General features: G+C 40.2%; 1 protein-coding gene across 1 annotated transcript in view; it reads left to right on the plus strand.

The window, feature by feature from the left end:
• Positions 1 to 517: 517 nt before the first annotated feature.
• Positions 518 to 19,260, plus strand: part of PLXDC2 (plexin domain containing 2) — a 407,678-nt gene continuing 388,935 nt past the window's right edge. The window contains exon 1 of the mRNA XM_060006184.1: positions 518 to 1,108. Coding sequence (XP_059862167.1) covers positions 997 to 1,108 — 112 coding nt within the window. The 5' untranslated portion in view covers positions 518 to 996. The remainder of the gene's footprint in view (positions 1,109 to 19,260) is intronic.

A 19,260-nucleotide genomic window follows, 5' to 3' on the forward strand; every position in this document is an offset into this window, starting at 1 on the left:
GTGCTAGCTGCCGGTTTCGGGGAGGAAGGTGGGAGACGCCTGGAGGAGCAAGGGGGAGGGAAGCGGGGGGGGGGGAATGCAGCGGCAGATCTGGCAAACTGCGAGCTGCCTTCCCTCCCCAAAGTGTGGAGCTGGAGTGCGGGGGAGCGCGGCGGCGGCGGCGCCTCCTCCGCCACCAAACTCCGGGGCTCGGCGGGGCTTGGGGCCACCTCCTCCTTAGCCAGGAGGAACCCTCTCCCGATAGGTTTCAGCCTGACTTTTCCCTCCCCGTTTCTTTCTTCTTCCTCTCTCTCTCTCTTTTTTTCCCCAATACATTTTTCCTGCCTTCGGACCTCAGACTGCTGCAGCCCGAGCCTTCCCGGGGCTCAGCTCTGGGGCTGCTCATCCCTCCGGCTGCGAGCAGGGACGCGCGCCCAGCGTCGGGGCGAAGAAAAGAAGAAAAACTTGTCGGAGGGGTTTCGCCATCCCACAGTAACCCCCTTCCCGCAAACCCAAACCTTCCGCGGGGGCCACCCTAGGACTGGGGAAAGTTCCTTCCGAGCCGACAGCCCTCTTGGATTTGGACAGGCACCCGCGCTGGCTGAGGAATTAGATCTGTTTTGAACCCAGTGGAGCGCATCGCGGGGGCTCGGAAGTCACCGTCTACGGGCACCGGGGTGGCGCTGCTTGTGCGGAAGGGAGAGTTTGCCAGCCGCAGCTCAAGTGGCCTTTCGTCTCCGCAATTGTTGTGTGTCTGGGGTGAGGGCTGCGAGTGTCGTGGCAAGTTGTGAAGAGAGACCTGGAGGTCCGGAGAGGACTGCGCTCCCCTCGCTCTCCCTTCTTCCTCTTGCCGGCTCCCGGGTGTGAAGTCCCAGAGAAATTTACAAAGGCCTCTGCATCCCGCCGAGACCAGTCCTCAGCGTTCGGCCCCGTTGTCCCCATTCCCAGAGGGAGCCCCGGGGCACAGGGTGCCGGAGAAGTACTGGCGGGGAAGGGGAGGGAGGTCGCGGCAGCGGCATGGCGAGGTTCCCGAGGGCCGACCTGGCTGCTGCAGGAGTTGTGTTACTTTGCCACTTTTTAATGGACCGGTTTCAGTTCGCTGAAGGGAAGCCTGGAAACCAAGTCAATGGTAAGATCCACTTTCGCTTCTTGCTTTTGTGCCCAGCTGAAGACCTCTCTGGCACCCCGTTGTTAACCCACTCCCTCCCCACCTATGCCCTTGGCAAAGTTATTGCAATTGCATTTCGACTAAACTTGGTCTTCTCAAATGGGCAGAAGAATGTTGGCTGGATGAGTAGGGTGGTAGGGACTGGGGGTTATCTTAAGGATTTACCGCTTGCTTCACCTGAGCGGCTGGCAGGGAGTGGTACTGACTCCCCGGACGCGCCCAGAGAGGGCTCTGGGGTTAGAGCAAACCTTACGCTGATACCTCGCCCAGGAGCTGGCAGCCTGGGCTGTGTCCTCCCCGGCCCCTCCTCCTTCTCTGCTGCTGGGGTAAACTAAGGGAGTGCGCGAAGGGGGCGGTAGGGGGTGGACGTGGTGGCAGCCGGGGATTGCAGAGCTCCCCTCTGCTGGAGAAAATTCCCTGGGGCCGCACCTTCCTCCCCCCAGGCGATCCCCACCTCTGCTCCCTCTTGCTGTCTGGGGCTGAGCGGGCGCTGGAAGTGGGGCGGGGTGGGTGCGGCGGGACGCAGAGGAAGGAAGGAGGTGGCAGAGGTGGGGCAGGCGCCCCTCTGGAGACCAACCACTGGCTCCATTGTCCTCCGCCGGCCGGCTTCGCAGACAGGCCTGAACGTGCAGGGCCACCTCCGAGTGGCCTGATATTGCCCCCACGCGGAGCCCCGGCCCCGCACGTTCCCAGGGGTGGCTGTTCCAGCCAGGTGCGCGTCCCTCCGGAGCCGCGCCCCGCGGGGCGAGCGCGGAGCCGGCGACGCCGCCCTGGGCGCGCCGGCTCCTCCTGGCGAGGCGCTGCTGAGCCGGAGGTCCAGCTGCCTTCCGCACCCTGCCCACTGTGAACCGGGCGCCTGCTCCCCATTTCTGCCCCCTGGGAAGAAATGGATAGACTTCGAGAGGAGGTGAATGAGCAAAGACACTTAGAGGGAAAAGAAAAAGGAAATAAAACCTTGCTGATGAGGCTAATCAAGGTTTTGTTTTGTTCTGTTTTAATCCTGAGGAGGGGAAACGGTAAGTGGCTCCTCAGGAAATCTACTGGCGTCCGCAAATGTCAAACCTGCCAGTCGCACATGGAAGGCTAGGGAGAGCACCTGGGGATTCCAGGTGAGGTGAATCTTGAAGGGAAGTCCTTGAATGAAATGTTACCGAGCTGAGACAGCCGAAACACTGTGTCTGCCCCTGGTGTAAATTCTTATGGAGAAAACACAGATTCTGACTCTGCTCCAATTTATGATTGGAGGGTGTGTGTGTGTTGGGGGACGGGGGGAGGGCAACAAGATGACAACACTTTGAAAGCTGTGAATAAAACGCAAGTTTCCTGGATGTTGATTTGTCTTTATCACATATAATGGGTTCTGCATAGATGGACATAGGTTGTTCTTGACTAGGTATTATTTATATCAATAGATCATGCCTTCTGTGTATTTCTCTGCTACATTTCGTTGGTAAACAAAAAGACTTTTACTCGTCTGGGAAGCTGCACATTTATTTTAAGAAGTGCAACAGTAGTTTTCATGGGCATCTTCATGAAATAAACAAATGCTTAAAGAAAGCAATTTACTTCTTTCCAAAGGAGGTTAGAGAGGTGCGTGTGCCAAAAATGCACCCCAAGTTGTTTATTTGAAAACCTCTTCGGCACTGGGAGTAAATAATGCATTTACAGTAAAAAAATAAAAGGTCAGCAAATGTTTATTTTTTTCCTGAACTTTTTTTATTAATAATATGTTACTGAGAAAAGAACAATACATACAATAAGTTAACTATTCTGAGTTCTCAAATTGAGGATAAAATTTACTGCACTCTAAAACTGAACAGATAATTAAAAGCCTTTGATCTGGGGAATATGAAATACGTAAATTGTTCAACATAGAGCTGCAGGTATTATAAACCAGTACTTCTGGTGGAAAACTACTCTAGAAGCCCACATCTTTACAGGATTGAGTAAAAAAGGAATAGTTTTATACTTCTCAGCAAATTTTTTGAGATTTATTACAAAATGAAGTAACTTCTTTCCTGGTTATCAGTCTGCATTAATTTTATTAAATAATCTTGGAATTAAATGGTTAGGCTACTGTAATACCTAAAATACAGCAATGAAATGGAAGCAAAAATATAGTTTCCTTTGTAAAATAGTCTAGCTAAAAAGTTCAATACAGGAAATTTTTTAAAAGTCCGACAGTCTTGGAATTCGGCATGTAGCAATCAGGATTTTTTTACAGACATTTTGGCGGGGGTTGGGGGCAGGGGAGTCTGATTTCATAAAGGACATTTTTTATGCATTCCTTTAGAAATGCTGCAGTTGACTTTGTTGCCACCAGAGGGCAGAGAAACCACTAATTTCCTTCCCATTCTCTCCCAAACCTGAGATGAGTGATCCTCAATATTTTCTTTCCTATGTGCAGTATTTTTTGATATTTCAACTTAACATTCGTAAATGAGTGGCAATTTAAAACAATGAGAGTTTATTATGTTTCCCATTTTCGTTGAAATTAAATATTTATTCATTTAATATTTATATAGTACTCCCTACATGTAGACTTACACCTTGAATACATTCGTGTGGTGTGATAAGTACAGTGGAAAACCCCAAGTACTCTCTTCCGCATCACTGTTGGCAATTATTAACACGTTGTGGAATTTTCAAGAATATACTTCAAAATTATCTCTCTTGTGATTAAAAGTTCATTATATAGTGAATTTTCTTTTAGGATTGAATGTATTCTATGTATATCTGAAAAGTATTTGCCCACACTAAATAGTATACCTCAACCAATGTTTAGAGAAAAATAAGCTTAGAATAATGTTAAATTTTATAAATCTCAAATCATTTCCATATTGTTATACATTCATCTTTATATCCTGAACTGATTGAAAAACAGTTTAGTAACAATGTCAAAGGAGAAAGATGCAGTCATATCTTGTAGAATTCTAAAATTTAAATCAGGAAAAAAGGCCTAAAATATGTAGTTATATTTTGGCCTGATTATTGCTCTTAAATGTGATTTAATGCAACAAGGAAGTTCGTTACCACTATAGAGAGAGCAATAATAGTTTAGGACCCCAAGGAATTTTCACTTTTTAAACTTTCTAATATTGCCGTGTTCTGGAAACAAGTAGTTTATTTTTAGCAGATCGTTTACATTTAGTTGTTTTTCTAGTTGGATATTTTCCTATTATTTTCTGCTTTCATTAGAGTTAAAAAACTTAGTTTGAAATATTACTAATTTGTGGAGTTTGCTATAAGAGTATCTCTGTTGAGACATACTGTCACTAGTACAAAATTTCTAACTATATGCAGACATACCTGGAGCAAAAGATTAAGACAGAGGGTTAATTCAAGCAAATATCTCTATAAAACGGACATGGGCCAGATTATTAGAAAATCACAGGTTTTTAAAAATCAATGACTCTTGACTGCATACAGAAATTTTTGAAATATAAAATGTGAGAGTCTCTTTCCTTCAGAGGATAGATAGAAGTTGAAGCCTGAGGTTGGGTAAGTTTGGAATGAGACATAACTGTGATCTAGAACACTTAATTCAGAAATAAGGTTTGAAATTCATGGTTGTTTGCAGAGAGATTTGGGATTATTACAGTTAGGACAATTTGTGCATTGCTTAAGTTTGATTTTTGGAAGCAGGTTCTTATCAAGGAGAATGTGCCTGAGTAAAACAGGAATGGAAAATACTAATTTCCTCCCCACAGATTTCACCTTTGCAAGAATCACATACTTTCATGCAGAGATGTAGATACTGTGGATTCTTTTCAATAGTTTTGGTTTCAGTTTTTTGCTTCCTAAAAGGTATCTCCTATTGTAGAAACAGTATATTTATGAAGATGAATGAATTGGTCAACTGTGACCATGAGATCTGAAGCCTCGAGTTGGTTCCCCACTACATTCAGTACAGTCTCTTCACCATGGCCATTACCGTGAGGCCTCAGACTGCCTTCCCACCTCCCCCTCCCCCGCGTGTTTTTAACAGTCTAGCCAAATGAGGCTTCTTGATGTTCCCAGAGTGTGTACCAGGCGCCACCACCTCCATGCCACGCCTCCTGCCCTTCCTTCCCTAACCCATCTCCACCCATCCACCTTCTACTTTTTCTTACAAACTTATCTCCAGTGACACGGTTCACAAAAGGATGAGGTGTCTCAGAACCCTCCGAGAACTCTAGGCCTTTTTTAAGGCACTGGTTGGACTCTGCTTGGTATCGTAGGAGTTTGTTTCCTTCTCATTACGGCATCTCTTTTTCATATATTCTTTTAGAACATATCAGGCTCTGCTGTCATTCACTTGTGAATCCCCTGTGGCATCTACCACACAGGCATGCAATAAATAGTTGTCGCACTGACTGAACTGACTGGAATTACAGTGCAAGCTGGACTGTTGACTAGACTGTCACCTTGGGAGACTTTCATACTTCTTGCTCTATTTATGACTTTCTTCCATAAGTAAGATGGCAATGAAAATACAGTGGGCTTCAGAGAACAATAGTTTGAAATGAGAGAATAGGATCCAGAGGCCTGTCATAATGGTTCTGCTGGGTGATATTTACCTTAAACCTTCTGTTAATAGATAGAACTTTCAAAAAGTTCATTCCGCCATTCTGCTGTACTTCTGGCTTCTGACTGTATTTTCAGAAACCAGAAGTACTTAATCTAATACCTTAAAGTACAGTGTGTGTATATATATGTATATGTGTGTATGTGTACATAATATGTATATATAGTGGTGGTGCTCTATTTTCAGTGGAGACGAGCACTACTAAATAAGTTTAGTTCTTTGTGAAATTACTTTTGAACTGAATTGTGCTTAGGCCGCATGCCATTAACCTGCACTGAAGGTGGCTTTAAAAATATAGTCTCCTAAAACTTGTTATGGTGGCTGTTATTGGGGGAGGTGGTATGGTGCAATGCATTGCACAGTATCTGCTCCCCAAGTAACAGAGAGAGACAGACACAGAGAGAAAGATCTTGTGTCTTAATAACAGATATAGCTGGTCTTCTTCTGCACTGGTTTGTTTGCATCTTCTGGACATTATAAATAGTGACCAGAAACATTGCTTTTAAAAAATGTGGTTTTTTGAAAGCCCACATCCAACAAGTATATAAACCTTCTGGCCTGCATTTTTTGTACTGGTTTACCTGGGTCTTCATCTTATCTCTCCTACTCTCATTTAGCTTTGTCCAGCTTTTCTCCCTTAAAATCTTGTATTTGTTGTAGAGATGGGAAATAAGTAAATAAAAAGCAGTCACCATAATACCTAAGGTTGTATATTGCAAAGTTGCTTTTCTGCTTTCTTTGAATCTGACTAACTCCAGTCCTTTGCCTTCATTCTGAGCACATATTTATATTTTGCAGAGCTTTATCTCTTCCCAGTATTCCACTCTGAGAAGTCTTTCTTCTTCACTGAGGTTCACACAGGATGTCTTCCCTCACTATCCTCCAGACAATGATTCTGTTCAACTGAGGAAGTTGCTGCAGAATGACAGACTAAGTAGTAATGCTTTTACTAAGACAGTTCCTCCCACAATTTATTGTGTCATATATTGCCTGGCCAAATGAACAGAATAATATCTGAGGAGAGAATAGAATATAAAGTATTCTACATTGTATTGTAACCAGACTTTGAACCCATTGCATATTTTTTCTTTGGCTTGTTTTTATCTTGCCTTCTTTAATTAAAAAGGTGGTAAGATATGGATTGATGGTACAGATATGAGTATTTAAATAGAATTAGAGGTCTTGTCAGGAGCCTGTTAAAAACTGTAGATCTGAACATGGGGTCAGAAACGGTGTGACCTTCCTTGAAATACAGACTTGTAATCCCTTCCTCCAGAGGCCAGCCAAACACATCTAAGCAATAGTAACTCTCCTTTCCCTTCCAAATTAAAATCAGCTGTCCTCACTGTTCCTGCCTCAGGCGTTATAGTAGAAAGTGGCCAGTGATTTTGTCAAGAGAGGGTCATAGAGGCAGGGATGCAGAATGACTTCATTTTACTTTTCTGGAATCTTATGACTTAGTTCCCCTCTCTTCCTCCACCTATTATTTTTCACTCATTAACTGGAAAATTTCCCTAGAATACATATTACTCAAGGTCTCATCCTGCTTAGCTGATTGAGGCTATGAGACTATATAGAGAGACTAATGAGAATTTGCCCTGCAGATAAACTGCATAAGAATCAGAATATTTAAAAGCCAATTTTCTACATATTCTACATTTTCTACATATTCAGTTTTCTACATTTTCTACATATTGGAGTGTTCAGTGGTAGGAGAAGTCTACATAAAACTGATAAATTCTCTCTCAGCTTGCTGCTTGGTAGGTACACCCTGGTTTATTTAGATGAGGATAATGTGTTCTTTGGTCCAGTTGGAGTATGGAGCATTCAACATGCAATGATGTTTTTTAGATAGTAATAATATCCTCTGTGTTTATATGTATCTGTTTGTAGCAGTAGCTCCCAACTTTTTCTCTCTGAAACTGTAATTTGGACCCAATAAAATATTTATTTCCCTAAACCCTAAAAGGGAAGTAAGACAGGCAGAATTTATCATTTTGCAATGTGGAATTCATAAGTAATAATGATTTTCAAGATATAAAGTAGTCCTGTAGGTGCATTTAGGGTATAGCTCATGCTAAGTCTGTATACATTAACATACATATTTGCATAATTCTCTCCAAGATACAACTTAGACTGCAGCTACCACTGACCCCATGAACCTGATTATTCAATTGGTATATTTTTGTTTGTTTGTTTAAAAGAGCCCATTGACCTTACTGCCGGCATAGCAGTATCTGACTTCTTTTGGTTGCCCCCTCCCCTTCTCCTTTTGTTATCCATTTCCTTCAATACATTGAAAAAGGATCTATGAAGAAATTACATCAGTGTAATCTGCATTGCAAAATATTCATGAAAAAGTATATATGAAGTAATTTTTGCTATACTAACTCATATTTTAAGTGCACATGGGTTCCTGATATTTAAATGAATCCTGTTCTGAACTTTTGATTAAAAGAACCTCTCAATTATTTTGCTAGGCTATAGTTTTATGTTTAAAATTAGCTCTAGTGACTACATATGCATACTTCTTTCAAGAATTATATCATCTGATATTAGCTATTTATTTATATTAAGTGAAGTATAGTTGACTGATATTAGCTATTTTAATTGTGACTTTTTAGTATTTATATTTCCTGGGAATATACACCTATAATTACTTTTTTTTTTTTTTTTTGGTAATTTAGTCCTTTTAGTAGACAATCAACTTGTCCTAACTTTATGTCACTAATTGGTAATCTACATATTTTGAATCTATTTTAGTTTCAATTATTTACAATTTTCTGTATTCCAAGAAACAAGAATTGAACTAAAAGGCATATTGCTGTGTATTTGCATTTTTGTTCTTTGGTTCTTGTTTGTTTGGCGAGGGAATAGAGAGGGTCATTTGAGTTTTTGTCACACGGCAAAAGTTTAAAGAATATTTTAACGCCTATTTGAAGGCTCTGAATGCCCCATAAAAATAAAGTTGACTTGTACGGTTAAAAAAATGCCATTTCACATTTTAGTTTGAAAGTGTTCTTGCTGTATTATAAAGATGTTGCTCAATGTTTTATTTTCATATGCGATATAACATCATAGGATATTGTATATCTTGCATAATATATCTTATCTGTTTTATAATTTGAATTTTAAAATTTTGCATAGTTTTCTAAATGCTTAATTCTTTTATTCAAATTAAATGGATTTTATGAAAGCTTTTAGTTTGATATGCAGTATGTGTAAAAATATTTCCTGTATCAGAATATTATAGTAATATTTATAAATATGGCAAGACTTGCAAAATATTTATAAATATGTTGTGAAACAATTTTGATTGAGGCTAAATTGTCACTTATTATTTTGTACACATGTATTACATGTAATTGTGTTGCTCTTAATTTTCCCAGTCGATTTATCCCACAATTGATTTATCCAGTCTTCCAGTTATTTTTCCACAATTGGTTTATCCAATATTCCATCAACAAAAAAATCAGTACTTTTTTTTTAATGGAATAGTGGCATGTTATTTTTACTCCCATTTTATTGAGATATAATTGATATACAACACAGTGTAAGTTTAAGGTGTATAGCATAATGAGTTGACTTCCATACATCATGAAATGATGACCACGGTAAGTTTGGAGAACATCCATCATCTCATATAGATACAAAATAAAAGACAAAGAAAAAAACTTTTTCCTTGTGATGAGAACTCATGATTTACTCTCTTAAGAACTTTCACATATAATGCACAGTAATGTTAATTACGTTTATCATGTTGTATATTACATCCCTACTACTTATTTATCTTACAACTGGAATTTGTACCTTTTAACCACCTTTGTCACCATACAAAGATGTTACATTATTATTGACTATATTCCCCAAACTGTACATTTCATCCCTGTGACCCATTCATTTTGTTAACTGGAAGTTTGTACCTCTTCATTTCCCTCGCCTGTCAGTGCCGTTTTGAACATTGGTGCTGTAAATATCCTTGCATGCATCTCTTCATGTTCATATGTGGGACTTCTATTTAGAGGTAGAATTCATGGGTTATTGGGGCTGTGAACGTTCTGCTTTAAAATATAAAACCTGGGATAAGCCCTGGTAGATCTTCCGAGATAAAGTACTTCAAAGATAAAGGCGTGTGGGACCCTGATAATTATCCCTGTGCAGATATCACAGTCTTAATTACTTTAGCTTATAACAAGTCTTTATGTCTGGTGGGACAAAGCTGTCCTCCTTCTTCTTGATCTTCAGAAGTGTCTTGGCTGTTCTACAAGGCTCTTTGCTTTTCCGTATCTATTTTAGAATAAACTTTTCAGGTTTCGCTAAAAACTCTGTTGAACTTTTGATTGAAATCACATTATATCTCAGGGTCATTTGGTAAAGATTTCAATTTTTAAACAACTTGGAGATGATGTAATTTCTTTTCTACAACAGCTAAAAGCCAGAACAAGTACCACTGCGCTTCATAACAAATTGTTAATAGCGGTTTTTTGGCAAGTGACCTTTTTTCATTGAAATGATGTTGAGTGCTAGTGCTGTTTTCCTGATCACATCATGATACTAACCATACATCTAATTGTTTCTTAGGCAATACGAGGGGAAAACGATAGGTTAATTAAAATGAACAACTCAACTAAGGAAAAGAATGTTAATTCCTAACTTCGTAGAAACTACCACAAATGACAGGTGGTTGCTAGGTAAATAAACATGGAAATGACAGTTTTACAGGGTCATTCTAGTAACCTATCTCTGGACCAGCATAGCAGTATAAAGCAAGACTTTAAATTTGCTGCTTCATAAGAATCAGCTCTGACGAGAATGGTGAAATCCTCTGGATTTAGGATTCTCCTTCGTGTTTGCTCTTTAGCTAATTAATATCAATTCCATGGCCGATCTACATTGAACGAGAGTACACTTTACAAATTGCTACCATTTAAAGGTAATAGATTTATGATTTTATTTAGACTGTAGGCATTTATAAATTAAAGGTTTATAATTTGCTTGATTTGAAATTCCTAACTTCATCTCTGTCTCAGCACAGTTTATAAGTGGCCATTGTTCTGAACTCATGCATACTGATTTGGATAGTTTTTAACCAGGAGTAAATGGACAAGCCAGGCAGGCTGTTTCATTTCTTTGTTATTTAACCTTCGTTATCTTTTTTAACATCTGTGTTCATTTCAGATATTTTTAAAAACAAGCATGATTCAAAGTCATTTGCAGATGATAGTCTCATTGTCTGGACATTGCAAAACAGCTTTCCGCAGGAAGCCAGATTTGTGCAATCTCAGTTTTGTCAAGCTGTTTTTAGAAGAGCCGTTTGTAAAATAGGCACAGCCAATAAGAAGCTGATTTTTCTGAAACCAAGACCTGATGTCTGACTTGAGACTGCCTTTCTGTATCCCCAGTTCCCTTATCCTCGCTCTGGCAGGCACCATCATTTCTAGCCTAGTTCATTTCAACAGCTTCCCACCTTCCCTCCAACATAGTCCTGCTGGAATCCCTTCTTCATTCCATGGCCTGAAAGATCTTTCTGAAATGAAGATCTGTGTCACTCCTCTGCTGAAAATACCTTCCTGTCTTCCTAAGGGTCTCGCCCTAGAGGTCAAAGCCCTCAGTAACCTGGTCCTGGCTTACCTGTCCAGGTTCAAATGCATCACTTCCTCCATTATACTCTCCCAAGTTTCCCATACTCTCTTTCCCCAAGAAACTGCACCTGCCATTCCCTCCTCTTGGAGCACCCTTTCCTCCTCTTCTTGGCTATTTGTCCTTCAGGTCTCAGCTTCATCTTGATTTTCAGCATTATTGAATCATTTCTCAGTGTTTCTCTGCCAGGTCCACGTCTGAGATGAGTACCTTGCCAAAGTGCACTCTACACCTCTTCATCCTGTCACTTACCGTCAGTGGTGTAACAGCCCTGCCTGCACTGGACTGTGAGCTGCCCAGGACAATAGGCTGTATGGGACTGATCACCACTGCATCACTAGCTCCAAATACAGGGAGCCCTCTTTGAAAATTCGTAGAATGGAGGAATCTGGTCAGTGTTCCACTTGGTATGATGGTACTACGTTTGTTCAGATTTATCACTCAGGCAAAGAGTTTTGTTTGTACCTTATTTCTACATATTTCTTTGGGCAGAATTTCTCAGTCATAATTTCTGTAACATGATACCTGAGATTTAAATGCCCATGATTAAAATGTGTAGAGAAACCAGAGACTGAGTGACTTCAGAGTAAGGGAATTTGTCACATGCGTTTGTGAAGAACTGAGAATTCATTTACAAATGGTGGTTTAAGAATGATCAAGTCACACAGTAAGCTGGGAAGGACAGAGAAAGGGATACTTTAATGATTTATAATCCAAAAACTTGAATTGTCTGGTAAAGTATTAAAATACATTCATTTGTTTCCTTGGAGAGAATTCCATAGTTACAAAAAAGATGTATGGATAAACAATGAATGAAATAGAAATTAGAGACTGAACTATGAAATTTGCATGAACAGCTTTCCAGGTATTTCAAAGCTAAAGATGCAAACTGGGAAATGTTCCCTGAAATTAGATACTTACAAGAGTTCCAGATACAAACCACTGGGCGGCCTTTGAAACATTTTTTCAGCGAAAGAGTCTTAAATGTCTCTTAATACTGCATACATCATAGCTTTTGTCAGGTCATTAATCTGTACCCAGAATGTGAGTTAACCCATTGATGTGAGCTAAGTCTTTCTGAGGTCTTGAACATGACCTACTTGCTGAAGTTTTAGTCAGAATTTTTCATATACTCAACGACTTGTATTTGTTGCTCTCCAAGCACATTTTTCTCACCTTGCCTTTTTATTTATTGCTTCTCTAGAAACACTCTCCCAAGCTCTTCCTATATTCCACATTAATTTTATGGAGTGAACATCTAATAGTGTCATCTGCTCAGTATCTCTTACCCCCTTCTTCTGGTAACAGTACCTTCTCATTATTTGGGAATGTTCAGTCTTTTAGAAACAGCACCTCACCGTCATTTAGGAATGTCATCTGTCTGACTCTATGTTGTTCACCTGGGCCTTTTATCATAATGTCATGCTTCTCCAGACAGTTCAGCATGTGTCCCAAAGGTGGATACTCATAATAACCTTTCATCTTGGACCTCAGGCCAATTAATTCTTGCCTAAATGTTATCTACACATTCTAGAAGAGAGAGGGTCTTTTTAAAAAAATTATTCTGGGGGTTGCTGCGTTGGGAAGATATACATTTAAAGCCATCTACAGATAGTCTTAGACTTTCTGATAGCATAAAGCAGAAAATTACTGTTTTTAGTTGAGATGTATTACTTGCCACTGAAAGAGTCTTGTTTTCAATTATATTGTCACAGTTTTCAATTATATTTTTATGTGAATAATTATTTGATTGAGGACTATTTCTCCTACTAGATTGTAAACTCTGTGAGTGCAGGAACCCAGTTTGTTGTACTTTTTTGTTTTCTTAGCACCTTTCAGAGTGTTTGGAATACAGAAGGTACTCGATAAGTATTTGTTAAATGAAATTTTTGAGTAAGTTCATTTGGGAGGTATCCTTTCAGTGACCGTTGAAATAATTCAGTGCTTAGACATTAGGTGAGATTTATCAGATGAGTCAGAAGTTGCGACTGCAATCGATTTTTCCCTGTTGGTTTTCTTAAGTAATTTTTTGTCCCTTTCTCATTTTACAAATTAAATTCTCTTACCTGGGTCTTATTTTTCTACTCTTTCTTCATGTTTAATTTGGTGTCTTCCTTTTATTTTCCCTGCAGTTCCTATTATTTTATTTTCCTTATGGATCTAGATATACATTCCAGGAAGTAGAAAGGAGAAAACCTTAACATGTCATAGCTTTTGTCAGCCCATTAATCTGTACCCAGGATTAAGAGGCAAAAAAGTGTTAAGCAGAAAATAGTTGATCCATGGCCAATTATTCATTTTATTTTTATTTTTTAAAAAATTTATTTATTTATGGCTGCGTTGGGTCTTCGTTGCTGCATGCGGGCTTTCTCTAGTTGAGACAAGCAGGGGCTACTCTTCGTTGCGGTGCGCGGGCTTTTCGTTGCGATGGCTTCTCTTGTTGCAGAGCACAGTCTCTAGGCACGTGGGCTTCAGTAGTTGTGGCACGCGGGCTCAGTAGTTGTGGCTCGCGGGCTCTAGAGTGCAGGCTCACTAGTTGTGGCGTGCAGGCTTAGTTGCTCCACAGCATGTGGGATCTTCCCGGACCAGGGATTGAACCCGCGTCCCCTGCATTGGCAGGCAGATTCTTAACCACTGTGCCACCAGGAAAGTCCCATTTTATTTACTTAATACTTTTTTATTGGGATTTTCCAGATCATTAAAAATTTAAAAAGAAAACAAGAATGGTAAGATTATATTTCAGCATAACACCAAGCATATAGTAGCTTCTCAATTTAAACTTGGTTGACTTACTTATTGAATAAAGGCCCGCAAAGTCTGTTTTACTTCTAATTTTAAAATTCATTGGCTCATTCCTCTATCTATTCACTTATTCAATAAGTAATCAATTTTTTAAAAAGTGAATGGAGGAATAAACCGATGTCTTTATTAGAAGTGAAATAGGCTTGTGTAGGTTAATTGGAAACCTAGCCATTCTATCTCACATTCTTACCTGTAAGTTGGGGACTGCCATATGTTACACATTTATGTGTGATGCATGCTTAAAATATATGACATTTCCATGATATGATTGAAATCCATTTATAAAGTTCTGTTCGCCTAGTAGTTTTCATATTAGTTCAGCTGTTCCTCCAATGGGATAATTTTAGTTGGAAGATATTTTTGTCCAATCAGTTTAATTTCATAATTCACTGTTTTAGATAAAAGTAAAAAATGGTTTCTATTCTTAAGTGATGTGATCTACAGGGAAACACGGACATGGACATAGCAGGAGGCTAGTAGGAGAACTACGGCAAGGGTCTGGCAGGGGTGGGCTTGGTGGAAGGCTCTCTCAGGGAGACAGCATTTGATTGCCTTACGGTTGTTAAAGGAAGCTTCTGATGCCAGACAGCCATGGCTTGGGTCCAAACCTTGGCTCACCGTTCACCAGTTGAGTGGCCTTGTACGAAAATATTAACTCCTGGAGCCTCCATTTCTTCATCTGTAATAAGGGAGCAGAATTACTTATCTGCAGTGACAAATTTCTGTTCTCTGCAGGTTTGGTGGGGTTGCCACAGAAATATAAGGAAGTGTGGAAGCAGTAGGTTGAGGGAAGACTGTAAACAAGGGGAAAAAAGTAGGGCAGAGCCAGGGAAGGAGTTCTCCGCAGAATGGTGAGCAGACTGAGGAGGCTTTCAGCACTAATTTAAGATACTAACTACCGAGGTACCCGTGTTTCCAACTGCCTGAGATAAAACCATGTCATCTTTGGTACAGTAATAATCACACACAGTGGTACTGTTGCAGGTGTAGGAAGAATTAAGGCCAGTTAGCACTTTTGATGGCCACGTGAGCCTCAGATGGCATGTAGAGGCCCCGCGAACGGGCTTCGACCTGCAGGGCTAGGTCCTGGAATACAAAGCACTGCTCTTTTTCTCAGTCCTCCCTTTCGCTCAGCCGTAGCCTAGGGGAGGCTTTGGATTTGAATAACATCATTCCAATAAAACGTACATTAAAAGAACACCCAAAGGATTTATTTTTACCAAACTCATGTTGTGTAAAGTGAGATGAAGCTCCCAGAAACAGTTTTCTTTTCTCGGCCTGGGCCGAGGACCCGAAATAAAATTCTACTGTGTCATCTACTTTGAAGCAAGAAAATAATTCCTTGACCTTATTAACATACTTGCTTCTAGGGATAAATAAACTGCTGTATAAGATCACACAACTCCCTTGGATGAGTGACCAGTTAACTTTTTTGGATTGCGACGTTCTATTTATGAAGAGACCCAAAATGCTACGTGTGTCTTAGTGAATTTATCTGAAAAGGTAAGCAATATATGTGTAAGAGCCTGACAGCTATCCTAAGATTTCATCAGTGAATGGAAGATAAGAAATGTCAAAATAAGAAATGAATAAAACCCTTTAAATATTCAGAGTTCCCTGAGCAGTTCTATTTAGCATTTTTCCACAGAACTACATGGAGGCCTTTGGTGTTTTTGTCAGGACAGCCCTACATGCATGGGCGGAAGAAGTGGACACACTCATAGTGCTATTTGAGAGCCGTGGAACAACTCCTTGTTCCTATACTACTGTCGCCTACACTAGTGTGTCAGTGGCCGTTGACTTCAGAGAGTCATGTTTTGGGTTGAGGTCATGTGTCTTGGAAACTATCAGTATTAAAAGGAGGAGCAATGGTCACCGACGGTCTTTCTGTTTGAAACCTTGTGGAACAGAGGTGGTAAAGAGACAGTGTCCAGGTTCAAACAGACCAGACAGGCAGGCCCCTGGTTAGACCAACAACAGCAAGAAGTCATTAAGAGTGTGTGTGGGCATGTGCATGCCTCTGTGTGTGTGTGTGTGTGTGTGTCTGTGTGTGTGTGTGTGTGTCTGTGTGTGTATGTGAAGGTGTAGGGGTTACAGAGGCAGAGATACAGGAATGCCAAAGGGGGCCTGAGAGAGAATTGCTAAAGAGAGGTGGGTGGGCTCTGAGGACCAAACCAATATACGATGTCTCTGTGCGTGTGTAGGGCATAGTGCTTAGGGCACCATTTTAATACATGTCTGCTGTTAGAGTGTTCGCTCATATAATCAAAAGTGAATACAGTTTTTCAAGATACCCAGATTACACAGTTGGATTAGCCTATAAACTGGAAGAAACTGGCTTAATTATACTATGATTAATAGGAACAAGGAGTTGTTCCATCACTCTCAAACAACACCATGAATGTGTCTTATGTTATGCATTACATTGAAATTAATATGCCATGAAGTTGGTGTTGATGAAGTTTAGTTCGCAGAATTATTTATTCATTTAGCAAACATTTGTTAGATGTATTCTATGTGCCAAGCATTGTGCTGTAAAGAGATAAAAAATATAGTCCTTGCCATGTAGGGGTTACAGTGCATTATTCAAAATAGGAAGGTAAAGAGGTAATGCTCAGAAAACGTGGGGTGAGAGAAAGAGGGAGGCCCGAGGGGGAGAGGAGAAATGCGCTATGGATGAGAAAAAAAAGGACTATAGGATTTAGATTAAAGGGTCAGGGAAGGCTTCCTGGAGGAGCTGTTTCAGTCTTGCTTTGAAGTGAGAGTGAGATTTAGGAGACTGGAGAAGATAGAAATACATTCCAAACAGAGAGAATAGCCTGGAGGCAGGAAACAGCATGGTCTCTGGGAACTGCCGTGGCCTGTGGGGAGAGACCGTTGAAAGACCAAGAAAGGTCTCCTCAACCATAGAAGGGTGTTGAACTCTTTCCTAAAGGTTACAGCTGGCCAGTGACAGACTTTTGTCAGCTGAGTGACAAACTCAGATGGGCCTCTTAGGAAGGTCTCTCTAGTATCGGTGTGGAGAGCAGATAGGAAGGAACAGGCCTGGAGACAGACCAGATTTAGAAACTACTGGATTAATAAGGATGAGAAGTGGTGAAGGCTTCCAGCAACAGGAGAAAGTCTAAGATAATGCCCAAATTCCCCAGGTGCTTTGGGGGATGGAAAGATGAGTTCAGCTTTAGGCTTGTGGAGTATTGAGATGGTTATGGGGCATCCCAGGGGAGATACCAGCTCTGCCAGGTGGTGGTCTTGGACGAGATTGAGATGTTGAATCATTATATAAGTGATTGTGGAAACCAGCCAAGGAGCATGAAAAGACGAAGAGCAGAGGGTCAAGGTCAGAATCCTAGAGAGGTGGTTTCGGAAGGGTGTCTGGAGGAAGGCGCCCAGGAGGGAGAATGAGGAGAAGGTACCTGGAGAGGAAGGCTGATCTGCTGGAGGAAAAGCAGGTCATTAGAATTGGCAAGGAGGGGCATCTGGGAATTTAGTAAGACTAAAAATTTAGCTGGGGTGGATGAATGAGGGCTTGCTTTTGCCAGATTTCATAAGATAAGTGATGAAAATGTGAGAAGGTAGTAGAGTGGATGAAACTGCAGTCTTTAAAAAAAAGCATGTCTGGGAAAGAATTGATGGAGAGGAAGCAGCCATAGGGGAACCTAGTGGCAAGAGAGGGTTTTGCCAGAATGTGAGATTTGAACCTGCTTATAGGTGTGGAGAAGCAGCCAGTAGAGAGCTAGGCAGATTGAGAATGTAACTGTGCTATAAATATAGTAAACTATGTTACAAGTGTTGTCTCTGGGAAGATGATCACAGCTCTCCCAAAATGTAGCTTGACTCACGGAATCCTTTATTATATCACATGTAAGAAAATTGCTGTGGCATCTAATAAAAATTTAATTAAGGCTTGAATGAGTTCACATTTATGTAACCTGAAGTCATCAAATCCATGAAACCTCTGAAATAAAATAAAGTTTGTTGGAAAGAGAATTTTATCTTAAGAAGTAGCAGGAGGAAAAATGAATGTTTCATTTATTTTGTCAGTTTAGCCTGGGCTACAAAATGTTTGTAACATGATAACGAGGTAAATTATGTTAGAAAAAAGGACATTTAAAATAACTTGTTTAGTTTTCATGCACTTTTGATTTTAAGCCAACATCACACCCTGAAGGAAAAGGGAGTAATGACTTCATTGTTCTTTACCAATAGGTAGACCAGGAATTAAAATAATAAACTAAGGAAAGAGAGTTGTTTTTCCTTGCTGTAGTTCATTTTTATGGCTGCTTTCGAGATGAATATTTATGGTGATTAAAAAAGTGCCTGGCACATAGTAGGTACTCAGTAAATAATTGTGAACTATGAGTTTTCTAAACTTTATTTGTATTTAAGCACTCAAGGAAATAAGATCAAAATATTTTTTCATAAAATCTTTGGAGCTCTCTTCTCACTAAGAAATGGTGAACTCATAAAGAGGTATTTATTTTCTCCCAATATTGCCTTCAAGGCAGGTTAGAGTTTTATCAACAGTTGTTTTATAAAATTGTTAGAAGACTTTAAAAGGACTGATTGTTATCATCTGTAACATGATACCCGGCAAGACATTCCTGACCAGCTTGAAGTTAAAAAAATAAATAAATAAACTATCGGCCTTACGCAAGTTTGAAATTAAAAACAGGAATAAAGTTAAAACCAATAAAACCTTCTTAGCTGTAGGTTATCTTTCAGGAAAGATTATAAATTTGTTTCTCTTAGTAATTGGAACATTGCTCCATGCCTTCAGTGTGTGTATGTGTGTGGGGGGAAGGGACAGGGGAAATGAGTGAATGGGGAAGAAAGTGAAAGATGAAAAATGACATGGCTTAGGTTGGGTTCTGATAATTTAATGGTATTTGTGGATATACCATAAGGTAGTTACTTAGTAGACCAAAACAACAAAATGCAAAATTAGTGAATTTGTTTCATAAGACATGCAGAAATGCTCATGTGATTATAAATGTACCTCCATCTACAGTGATCCTTCAGCTTGTAACTGAACTTGTTAGGTCATTTATCATTGTTCGTCGATATAAGTGGCTTTGTCATATGCTTTCCTGTAAATCAGAAA

The sequence above is a fragment of the Delphinus delphis genome, chromosome 2, assembly GCF_949987515.2.
Source record: "Delphinus delphis chromosome 2, mDelDel1.2, whole genome shotgun sequence".
Taxonomy (NCBI): Eukaryota; Metazoa; Chordata; class Mammalia; order Artiodactyla; family Delphinidae; genus Delphinus; species Delphinus delphis.